This window comes from Ursus arctos, unplaced genomic scaffold (assembly GCF_023065955.2).
Source record: "Ursus arctos isolate Adak ecotype North America unplaced genomic scaffold, UrsArc2.0 scaffold_12, whole genome shotgun sequence".
Taxonomy (NCBI): Eukaryota; Metazoa; Chordata; class Mammalia; order Carnivora; family Ursidae; genus Ursus; species Ursus arctos.
In genome coordinates, this window is record NW_026622786.1 from 52,136,928 (window position 1) to 52,149,989 (window position 13,062).

General features: G+C 37.5%; 1 protein-coding gene across 2 annotated transcripts in view; it reads right to left on the reverse strand.

The window, feature by feature from the left end:
* Positions 1-13,062, reverse strand: part of PDE4B (phosphodiesterase 4B) — a 521,515-nt gene that overhangs the window by 409,145 nt on the left and 99,308 nt on the right. For both annotated transcript variants that reach the window (XM_044383764.3, XM_057310592.1), the window contains exon 3: positions 6,648-6,886. In XM_044383764.3, the coding sequence (XP_044239699.1) occupies positions 6,648-6,886 (239 nt within the window). The remainder of the gene's footprint in view (positions 1-6,647; positions 6,887-13,062) is intronic.

The window sequence follows — 13,062 nt, forward strand, 5'->3', positions numbered from 1 at the left end:
TTGAGGGTCAAGAGGAACTGCAATTGAAGCTCAGACATGCCCATGGTGGCGACTCTAAAAGGAGAGTCTTCCCCAATTAAATTTGGGGACTTCATAGGATCGGGACTTCAGAGGAGTATTTGCTCAGTCAATGTAAAATAGAAAAAACAAAACAAAAAACAAAAAAGTAAAGCAGAGGGGGAATGTTCTTAATAGGTTATGAGCATCAGTCTGGATGGTTGAAAGGAAAACAAAACAAAACAAAACTCAAATCACTCTAGAAATGTCCCAGTGACTCTATAGACCTGGTAGACTCAAACACAAATTCTGCATAGTTAAGCGCATCTTCTTCTTCTGCTTTAAACTTGCATACAAATAATGTTTCAGTGACAATGAGCAGCACACGATAAAGAAAAAATTAAGCACATTTTGTAAACCTAACACTGAGGGAAAGAAGTCAGACCCATGTGTGCTCTGTCATTTATAAAAAGAACAAAACATTACTAATAAGTGTTGTTAGAAGTAAGGAGAAATTAGTGACTAGAAAGAAGCCGGCTTCTGCGGTGCTAATACAGTTCAGTTTCTTGATTTGGGTGCTAATTATGTGGTTATGCTGAGTTTTACCAAGGTGCACTCTTATATGTATCATTTCTGTATGAACATTATACTTTAATAAAAAGGTTTTTTTTTTTTAAGTATGAAAAAGAACCATCAGAAAACACTGATAATAGAAAACAAACCTATAAAAACTTCAGATATCTAAATGACCAAAAGGGCAAAATAATTATTCTTATTATATTTAAAGAAATTTTTAAAAGTTTGAAAATATCTGCAATGTGGTTGGCAGCCTTTAAATTGATCCCCAATGATGCCCACTTCCTTGTGTTCATGCCCTTGTACAATCCCTTCCCTTGTGCATGGGCTAGACCTAATGAATATAATACATAAAAGTGACGGGATGTAACTTAAGAGATTAAGTTGTAAAATGATTTTGACTTCTATCTTGCTCACCCTCTATTGGTCTGTCACTCTCTCTAAAAGTCCTTGCTCTGGAAAAGCAAATTGTTATAAGCAACCCTATGGAGAGGTGCACATGGCAAGAAACTGATAATTCCAGTCAATAGGCAATAAGGACCTGAACCTATCAATAACCAAGTGAGCATGGAAGCAGACCCCACCCAGTCAAGCCTTGAAATGACTGCAGCATTGGCCAATAACTCAATTCCAGCCTTGGGAGAGGCTGAGTCAGAAGCACCCAGCTAAGCCACAAATGGTTTCCTGCTCCACTGAAAATGTGAGATAATAAATGTTACTTTAACCTACTAAGTATGGGACGTTATTGATTAAGCAGCAATAGGTAATTAATACATACAGAATAGAAAACTACATAAAATTATCTAACATATTTTAAAAGTGAATAAATACAAATTCTAAAATAAAAAATATAATAACCAAAATTGAAAAAAATATAACAGGTTTAACAGAAAACTAGACATAGTTGAAGAGAGAATTAGCAAACTGGAAGGCAAATCAAAGAATTATAAAAATATAGCCCAAAAAGACAAAATGATTTTTTTTTAATGGAAGAGATTGTCAAAAGCGGAAAATAAAGAAGTAGGTCTGAAGTAGATTTAATCAGCAGTCCAAAAGCAGAGGAGAGAGAGGTTGGCACAGGAAATATTTGAAGAGAAAATGAAAAAGTATATTCCAGATATCATGAGAAAAACACCAATTTACATATTCAAGAAGTCCAGTAAATTCCATATAGGATAAATAAAAGAAAACCCACCCACAGACACATCAAAGTTGGACTTCAGAAATTCAAAAACAAACAAACAAAAAAGGGCAGATTACTTACAGTGAAAAGCAATTAGATTTACAGCCAATTTCCCAACAATAGCAATGGAAGCCAAAAGACAAGGGAAAATAGTTACAAAGTGTTGAAATAAAGTAACTGCTACATAATGAAAAAAAAAATGCTTTCAAGAATGGAAGCAAAATAAAAACATTTTCAGCCAAAGAAAAAAATTAACATAAATTCCAGAGGACTTCCTCAAGCAAATAAGCAAATGATCCCAGGGGGTCTGAGATACAAAAAGGAACTAAAAACAAAGCTATTGGTAAACATCTAAATCTAAGTCAAAGACTAAATGCAAAAATAATGCTAGTGTACTATGGGGTAAAAAAAAAAAAAAAACAGAGATAATTAAAATAGAAAAAAACAAACTGTCAACAGGGAGGTGCTGGCTTGAAGGAAGTCAAGTATTCTAAGATCCCCATGGAGGAAGATTAAAATTATAAAGTTAACTGTCGACTTCCAAGGCTGAGTATTGGCTTATTTCCTAAATCTGGCTGTAGTGACACCACTTTGATAAATGTGGTCATCAATAAACTCCTTTAGCTATTTAAAATGTGAAGACACTAGAGATGTGGTACTGGACTAATTCATCTTATATGGGAACCAAAGAAAACTACAGCCTTTACAGTGGAAGATGACTTAGGCTGATGCTGGTTAGGAAGCTCTTACCCTACAAAAGGCTGCAAGAACCCTCTAATAAAATTAGAAAATTAAGAAGATGAGGTGAATAAATTTGAGGCCTTAACTTTCTTGACCTTTAATTTACATGGGCAAGAAACTTTGGTTTCAGATTTATTATCTTTACATACTCAAGCGGTGACTGATAATGGAGAAACAAGCTCACAAAGATGGCAGTCACGCTGTCCTGATGATATACTCCTGCTCTGTCCTGCTAAAGAACAGCCACATCCCTGGTGGGACCCCAGACTTAAGAGGAAGAGGAAAACAACTGGGGGAATGGTAGAGAAGAACATGTTTTTCCCATTCTTTGATGTGCCTCCCAAGTGTCAGGAATGCCACCAGTTTAAGAGTCCCAGCCTCCTTCTAGCTCCTTACTCAGTCTTCCTCAAGGAGAAGGTATAATTTAATCTGTGTTGGTGTATCCAGAAGGAGAAGGTGGGCATGCCCAACTCAGTCCTTCCCCCCTACTTCCTCAGATGAGCAGGATTTCTACAACTCCTCCCTGCTACACATTTTACAGGGCTAGGTTCTCCCTCTGAAGGGGAGCCTGCCCAGGTCCAGCATCTCCTGTTACGGGGTGGTAAGTCTGTGTAATTCTGGTGTTCGGTGTAAGAAGCCCACTTGCCCACAGACACAGATATATATTCCAATATCAACTTTATCAGTAATAGACATAACATCTTATTTTCATATCTGACTTCTTTTTTATCATATTTCCAAGTTGGTTCCAATAGCTCAGGTGGTGAAGCTCCCCCAGAATCCCCAACAATAGAAAATGCATAATTCTGGCTACTCAGTCTATATATAACTATAACATCAACAATAATGATGGCAACAACATCAAAACAACACTAAGTGCTGGTTACTATGTTCTATGCATCATACACATCTTCTTTAATTTTCATCACAACTTGAAAAGTAGGTACTATCTCTCCACTGTTTATCCATTTGGGTTTCTGTGGGATGATGACTTCTCCAAAAGGTAAAAGGAAGGATGTCTACCCAGATAGACATAACTCTTTTCTAATTCATTCTTTCTCTGTGGTAAATTAAACCACCCTTCTTATATTCCAGGCCTTTTGCCTGCCATGATGGCCAGCTCCTATCATCAATGTGCTCTCCCCAAACAAGGGCCAAATTTATATTAGTGGTTTTCTATTTAACCTCATATATACTGGGCACCACCTTTCATTTGCACTCACTCAAAGTCCTTCACTAGCTTTAAAAATCTGATCTCTAGCACACAGCCCTATACATATGGCACACTTACCATACCAACCAGGAACTCAAGATCAGTTTCACCCAGTGGTAACTGTCAAAGCAATCATCAGAGCAGGAGTCATGTCCTAGAGATCTTTTTCAGTCTAGATGAGGAGTCGCCAAACTGACTAGTAGGTGAAATCCAGCCTACTACATATATGTGTAAATAAAGTGTTACTGGGACACAGCTACATTTATTTATTATGCATTATCTTTTTTTTTTAAGATTTTATTTATTTATTTGACAGAGATAGAGACAGCCAGCAAGAGAGGGAACACAAGCAGGGGGAGTGGGAGAGGAAGAAGCAGGCTCATAGTGGAGGAGCCTGATGTGGGGCTCAATCCCGTAACGCCGGGATCACGCCCTGAGGTGAAGGTAGACGCTTAACCGCTGTGCCACCCAGGCGCCCCTTATTATGCATTATCTACAGTGACTTTCACATTACCACAGAAGGGTTGAATAGTCAGGACAGAGACTGCAAAGCCCACAAAGCCAAACATATTTACTCTCCGGCCTTTTGCAGAAAGTTTGCTCACCCCCAGTTTAGACATGGAGGTTGATTCCACATTCTCAGTACTCTAAGTGGTCAGTATAATTCTTTCTCACATATGGTCATAGGCTGTATCCCTTATATCTGTGAACTTGCATCAAGTTAATGGCAATAATGATAGCTGGAGCTCTACTTCCTCACTTCTAATCAAATGTCTTTCAATCAGATTCTCCAGCCAATGATTCTATCAGTCTGCAACTATCAGTACTCCAGTGACAGCATTTTTAAGGAATATATAGAAATGCTTTTAGTTACCTATTTTTAAAAATAAATTTAGAGTCAATGACTGATATTCTTTCATATACTAAAAAGTATCCAGGTAATTGAAATGAAAGACATGTTATTAATGAATTACTAATATGTAGTATTACCAATTGTACAACATAAATTCTCTGGATAATGGCTAAATCCTCCATTTCAATCTGAACTATGGACACCCAGCATGAAGCCATTGATACTTAAAACATGGTTTCTAGCTTTCAAAAGGCTTTACCGGATAACGTATAGGAGGAGAGAAACTAACGTTGTTGATAACCTAACATGTGCTTTTTACTAAGATAGGTATCTTACAGAGATTACCATATTTAACCCTCACAATAGCGTATGAGGTGAGTATTATTACTGTCTCTTTATAGATTAATACCCTCAACTGAGAGAGACAGACAAGCATGTCCCAAATGTCAGTCGGGATTTGATACTTCTATGGGAAGGACAATTCCACAACTTTCAAGGTGTCCTTGAGTTAAACTCAAAATTTGCAAGGTACATTTTATCCAGATTATTATTCTAAAAAGTATGTCATCAACACCTGCCAAAACCAGACCCCCGCTGTGCCAGTCATCACCGCTTTAGCTGCTGGATTGTGAGCAATTTACTTCTGGAAAAAAGTCTGGGATGGTACAAGGGGCAATCAGAGAACTCAGGAAAGCATACATTCACCAACTGGTATGAAAGCATTTCAATATTGTAACAACTGGTACAACTATACCAGTGCCAACTTGCTGAAAAATCAATCTGTGGAATTCTTTACAACTCCAAATCTGCAATTCTGCAGAAGCATAACCAAGACTAATTACAGACGCTATGCAATTGAGTAAGCGATCTGGGAGTGATATGCCCATTTTAGTTCTCCCTGATTGGCTATGACTATTCTGATGTTAATTCAGCTCAACAGAAGATGGTAAGTCAGTGCTTCTCAAGTTTTTAACCCATTCTCTCTACAATGTGTTACCACGCTTCTCTATCATATCCAGACTGTCTGATGAACCATTTCATGCCAATAACTAGAATAGCTGGAGTCTCAGTGATCTAATTCCGAATGTATTTGATAACCACAAACTAAAAAATGCCCTGCATTATTCAATGGGTATCTGTTGGGCTACTCATCAGCACTGCAGAGCTCAGCATGGAGCAAGGGTATATGGCACACCATAAAAATCAGATTTTAATGACTGAACACTTTTAGTCCTTCTCCTTAACACATGATTTAAACAAAAAGTGCACCATATTTTTACAATTTAAAATTATATAAAATATAGAGAAAATATTTTTTCATTTGAATGATAAAACTCCATGTTATGTAAGCAGGCCATTCATGGAAAATATTTGAAAATTACGTAGAGAAAAAAAGAAAAAAGAAAATGCTGATTATTAAATATACGATAAAACACGTTTGAAGAAGCATCACGGCACGATTTTAACCACAGTCATAAGATTATATGTACTTGATTAACTTCTCAACCCTAGATTAAAATAGCCTCTTTTTACAAGTATAGACTCTGCAAAACAGTCCAAACATCTCTCCCAGTATAATTTTCATTCCTCTTTTGATTTATAATGAAGTGTTTATTTTATTTCATACATAATCACAAACTGAGATTAGTAAAGTGGTATTGTAATAAGAAGAAGCTAGGAATAATTATATGTAGAGCAGAGCAATAAGAAGACCTCCTATCATATATACATATATAATTCCTTTAGGTACTCTCATAGGATTGTGCTTTTCTAAATGGAAGCATATTCATGCACACTGAATAGTTATTTTTAAAAAATCAGATTATTGGCAGTGATTTTGTTTTCCCTTGACATTAATAAAAATGTATCTCATTCCTCCCTCAATAGGCTCCTTCCAATCAACAGGCTGAAAATATCTCCACTGTGTAAAAAGCCTCCTCTTGCTACCCAAAGGAAAACAAATTCTCAAAATGTCAATAGCCTTAGTTATGCCACAAATAACAAACATTTTAGTAACAGGAAATTATGTTGGAATAATCAGAAAGTAAAACTTAGACTTGACATTTAATTGTAAAACTACTCACCACTCCTGGCTTACAGTTGTAATAGCGATGCTGGGAAGTGTTGTCAAAGGCAGTGTGGTTGGTCTGGAAATGCCATCTCCCTCGGGAGTCCTTGCTCTCTCACTCTGTCTTTGGGACAGTGGTGGTAACTGTAAGTTTCCGGAGCAACACCTTCTCCCTCTCCAGAGGTCAATCCCAAGTGTGTTACTAGAGGAACTGTAGGATTTACTCAAACTACATTCCAAATAATCTTTAACATTCTGGAGGAACCACAGGGAAAGAAAAAAGAAGAAACAGAGAATGAGATTCAAATGTTTAAAATGATGTAGAGTGAAAGAAGAATCCAAATGATCAAGTCACCCACTCATACAGTCCTGATTCATGATCTCAGAGCCAGAATCTGATACTGATGTCAAAACCTTGAGAGAAAACAAGAAGTGGGCGGAGTGGTTAATTCCCAACTCTTGGAAGTCTTGGTGATTTTTAGGGTCCCCATTATAGGTTACCAGCATGTGGATTAGACGGCTTTCTATCTTCTTTCTATTCCTTAATTTTTTTTTCTTTTTTTCCTTTCTTTCTGTTTTTTATTTAACTTGCTAAAATGAAAGCTTATAATTGAACATATATTTTAGAAATCAATGTTATCATTCTGCAACATGTGGGGAAACTATATTAACTAAGGCATATACTTTCTTGTTTAGTGTTTTAAAGTAAAAATATTTTCTATCTTAGGACAGAAAGATGTTGATAATTATGGATAACTGACTATCCCTGTTCCCATAAAAGATCTTCTCAGAGTTGAAGTTTCTTTTTTTCTTTTTTTTTTTTTTTTTTTTTTTGGTAAAATGTAAGAGCTCAGAAAAAGAAGAGCAGACTTTATCCAGCCCTGAACCGAACTGCATGCGTTCAGTACGTCCCCTAATGCTGACATGAATGAAATACTTGTGAGAAGATAAAGACATTGTACTATAACACTGATAAGGGTTATTCATTTTTCCTAGATCTCTTAGTGACTGTGGATCCTGGTACCGCTGGGAGTGAGAGCCCCAAATGAGCCACTGCCTATGTGCCATTCATACAGGCTCAAAGACAGAAAATGTCATAGCACAGCAAATACCCATGGAGAGCAACGTGGAGTTCAAAAGATGTAACTGTCACTCTCTGCTCTTAACACGAATGGAAGTCTTATCACTGGGCCAAGGTGTCTCACCTGAAATTCATTCTGTGACCCTAAAAAGACATGTCCTTCCTGCTAGTCTTTCAGAAAAGACTTAGGAGAATCTGGGAATAGACCTCCAAAGGTTTAAACAAACAAAAGTTCTCTATCTCCCACTCCACCCATCCCTATCCTAGTTCATACGAGAACAATTAACTCAAGTTTCAGAGTCTAGCTGGATAGACTAGTTAGATAGTTTTATATATTCTTACATATTATATATAGCTTTATAATTCTTTGAATTAAAAGAACTTGTTTTAAAAGACCTTATTATAGTTTCTCACTGTGCTACTTAAGAAGGATGCAACAGTAAAGGGAAGCACAGTGTCTGTGCTCACAGAAACCTATATTCTAGTGATTTATGTTTACCTGTCCACACAAGACCACATTTTGATGAAGGAAATTTGGGCATGAACACACCTGACAATTTTCAGGGGACCCACTTTTTCTACCTGAAATGGGATATCATCACATTTTCTTGTGCTTGTTGGCAAGAATACCATCTATTTGAAATTTAGTAGGACCACAATTCAATAACAAGAAGACAAAACAATCTGTAATTTTCCAGAGTTTAAAATATTCTGTAATATGTCCAGCATTTCACTATTTACTAACTGGTTATTATTTTAATAAGAAGCTGAGGAGAAAGCTTGGTGTATTTAAAGTTTTTTCTCAAAAGACATAAAGACAAGTTAATGAAACAGAATACACAAAGTCTTCCTGAAGAGATTCAAAAACAAACTCAAAGCCAGAACTTACGACTGTGAGTCAGACTAGTTCCAAATACTCATGTAAAGAAAGTACCGACAATGTGGAAAGCAAGTCATGAGTATACATTTCACCTGCTATGCAAGAGACTTTGTACCAGAGAACAGAAATAAGGATATCATTTAGTTAAACTGCCAACCACTATAGTTTCCTTAATAAAGTTTCTGGATATTTTTCTCTTTTAGAAAAAGGAAGTATTATCAACTAGGCTTAGTTGTAGTAAACGAAGTAAATGGGTGCTTATTTGGTATTTGCTGTTTGAAAAGTAACAAAGTCACACCTACCACAAAATATCTCCCACACTGACTTGCCAAGAGGCTTGAATTTACAAATTTGAAGTCATTCTTTGAATTAAAAGAACTTGTTTTAAAAGACCCTGTGAAAATGCACTGCCACAAAAGAACATTATGGAGTGGTTTTTTACAAATTAAGTTTAACACTGGGAACATTAATATTGTTTTATAAACACTCATTAACCCTTGTAGAGTTTTCATAATTACCTCAAACTCTCCCATTCATACTCATAATCTATATAGTGCTCCCCCAAAATCGCTAACATCCTCAAGGGAATAAACTAATTCAGTCACTTCTCAATTACTGAATTAGAGATCTTAGACTTATATTCCTATTTTAACTAGCATGATTCTGGCTGACTATACCACTCACCAGATCAAAGATTTGGGGAAAAGGAACATTAATTTGAATGTTACTTCTGGAAATCACAAATTTTAAAATGTATCATCCTGCCCCAAGTTCACCCTATATTTCTATAACCCCAAGAGATGTAACCCAGTTTGGGATTATCCTCATGCTCCAGGATAACTGTTTGTTTAAAAATTGATATTTTTGCCAATATAATTCCAAAAGGTTATCACAAAGGAGAAGCTAGTGTGAAACCCTGCATCTAACTGGGAAAAGTCTGAAGGGAAAAAGGGAAGGAGACACCAAAGGGACTCAGTCCTAGCCCCATGTCAAAACTGACCCAGTTAGGACCACCGAAATGCACAGCTGAGGCATACCAGTGCCTAAGTAGTTAGGACTTTGTTGCTGCTGCTGTTGCTTTATTTTGCCTTTGTTAAGTCTATCCCAGCCATTTTTGGAGATTGCTCCAACTTCTGAATACTGATTAAACTCCTGGTGAGGAAATGGGATTGGGTATTTCCAAGGACTTCTAGTGTGCTTGGGAATAATTCAATCTGGACCACAGGCCAGAGCTTTTCAAACCTTATGAAACTGGAAATGGAAATTATGGGAAGCATCAAGTGACACTTAGGGACGCTATGAAGACTAAATATCAGGATGCTCCATGAGACAATAACAAAAGTGACGTTGTCTTTGAAAAACGTAGTTTTATCATAGGCAATCACCGTCAATTATGAGTAGGTGCCCAGAGGTAAATAATACATTTTATATATAAAATCAGCCCCTCTCTCTTTCTGTGTGTATATGTCTGTGTGTGTCTGTATCACCCACACACATATTTCCTGGTTTTTCTTTCCTACTCTCTCTAGCCATTTTCCCCTTTTCAAGTCCTCCCCAAACCAGCAAGTCCCATCTCTTTAAGTTATTCTGTAATCCCTATGGTCATAATTAACTGCTTGTGTTCAATACCTGAACAGCACTGAATTTGCCCCTCACTTCTGGGACTTACTTGCCAAATGCAAAGTACTTAATGCATACTGTTCCTAAGTCATTCACCATATTTTGTCTTCTATTAAAGGTATTTGTGTACTGCAAATAACTGTATGCAAACATAGTAGTCACAGTCATCCATTTGCTTATTGCGACAGAGCTAAACATAGTGTCTTACATGTGGTAAAAGCCTTTGCATATGTCGTTCCCTTTACCAGAAATGTTCTTTTCTGAAAGAAAGAAAGAAAGAAAGAAAGAAAGAAAGAAAGAAAGAAAGAAAGAAAGAAAGAAAAGGCAAGGCAAAAGAAAAGAAATGCTCTTCCCTCTTCAGAGGGCTCCCTCCCTCACTGCCCATATGTCCTCTAGGTCTGTATGACATCTCCTCACAGTATCCCTCCATAAACATTCTATTCTCACCAGCCGAGCGTTCTTTACCCGCTGACCAACTTCATTTTTCTGTACAGCCTTTATCATACCTGGGATTACTTTATAATCTATTGATTTTTTCCCCTCCTCTCTGGAATATAAGCTTCAAAGGGATAGGAACACTATCTATTGAATCTCTAGAACCTAACTAGTACTTGGAAGATAACAGGTGCTATATTAATATTCGGTGAATATTTAAATCACTAAATGTTTGCTGAATTCAAATAAATGGAAATATGATAAAATCTCCCTGACTTAAGGGTGAAGACTTACTTCAAGAATGCAGTACACAAAACATGAAATCTGCTCAGTTGCTCTTGTGGTGAGGGAGGAGGTACTGTGTGTAACCATAACTACGAGCTTCCGCGCTGTACTCAGAGTCAAGGCGCACTAGGAACAGCTCCAGGTCATCAGTCCCCACTAGAAATAAAGTGCACGCCACAAGTGGGAGCCAAGTGTCCTAACTGAAACTTTAAATTTTCTAGTAGCCACATTAAAAAAGTAAAATAGAAACAGGTGAATTTTTTTTAAAAAATGTGAGTATAGTTGACATGTTACATTATTTTAAGGTACAGGTAAAATTACTTTTAATAGTATATTTTACTTAAACTAGCATATCCAAAATATTGTCATTACAAAATGCAATCTCTATCAAAAATTATTAATGATATACTTTACATTCTTTTCTATTTGTACTGTTATATATTCCCAATCCAAGACCTATTTTTACACTTAGAGCACATCTCCATTCAGATGGGTGCTTAAGAGTCAGGTGAGGCTAGTGGCTACCAGGCTGGACAGTGCAAATCTAGGTAACAATTATCCACTCTGGGGGCGCCTGGGTGGCTCAGTGGGGCGCCTGGGTGGCTCAGTTGTTAAGCTTCTGCCTTCCACTCAGGGCGTGATCCCGGCGTTGTGGGATCGAGCCCCGCAACAGGCTCCTCCGCTGGGAGCCTGCTTCTCCCTCTCCGACTCCCCCTGCTTGTGTTCCCTCTCTCGCTGGCTGTCTCTATCTCTGTCAAATGAATAAATAAAATCTTAAAAAAAAAATTATCCACTCTGGTAGGTTTAATATTCTCTGAATGTGCTTTTCTTTTTTGCACATTCTTTCTTGAACGCAACAATCCCTATCTTTTGTCCCTTGACTGGCAACCAACTGCCTCAAGGGAGGATAGGGATTATTATGGTAAGGATGCAGTGAAAAAGAAAGAATGGCTGTCCATCTTCTATAGCTAGAAGGCATTGCTTATTCTTCCAAAAAAATAGAATCTTGTAGCATACACTATACAGATAGTATTTAAGAGACAATCTCAAGCTTTTTTTTTTTTAAGAAAAATAATTTCTAAATTCCAGAAGTTTCCCTTTAGATGTCCAGAGCAGAGCATGAAAATATGAACATCACTTTTTACCATGAGTACTGAGAACTCAGAATATGAGTTAAGGGAAGTTTCCTTGTGGTCAGGGAGCAGAGAAGGGGGAAATAAAGAAAGGAATTTTGTCACAGGTGATCAGACTAGAACACTAATCAAGAGTAGAAATGGCAAAGGCAAAGAGATTTGTTTTGGAGGGCAAGAGCCTCATAACATAGCTAAGTCTCCCTCTGGACTTGTGGCTCCAAGAAGTTCCCACGAGCACCTATAGGGACACAGAAAGAAGCTGAGAATTAGCCTCAGCTTGCCTGCTAAGAGATTTGCTTCAGCATGAGGCAAAGGGACCAGAAATCCATGCAGTGAGCAGACCAAAGGTAAGGGCTAGACAGAAAGCAAAGCTTTTAAGCAAACAGAGTCCCCCACTGAGAGGTTAGGTGAAGAGTCCAGGAAGTGGGGGAGAAGGTCAAAATCACAGCACACGAAGAAGGTGCACTGCTCTCAGTGACAGCAATCATCACCTGGTACTGTGACATGCCTAAGCAGCACTGGACCAAGGACAGAGACTTGACAACCGAAGACCTGGGGAAATGAGCTGTTCCTCCACTGAACAACAGTAGATGCTAGTGGAAAGAGGACAATACAAGATAAGGACAATATCACACATCTATTACTATAATGTTAATTAATGTTAAGTCCCTTTGCCCAATGCCATGTGACTAAAGGGAAGGAGTAAGAACTGGGAGAAATCCTTAGACAGAGTATTTACCCAAAAGACAGAATTTTACATTAATTGGCAAGTTCAGGTTCCTCCCAGCTCCTCCCCATCTGTTGAACCAGGAGCTTAACAACAAGATGAGTTATTACAGAAAGCAAGGAAAATTACTTCTCTTTCCTCCCCCCCTTCCTTCTGCACATCAGATTGGTGGCCTATGATTTTTAGCTCAATTACAAACAAAAACTGAGTAAAAACTGGACAATTAAAGACACACTAATAGGGGACTGGTCAATTGAAAACAAAGGAGAT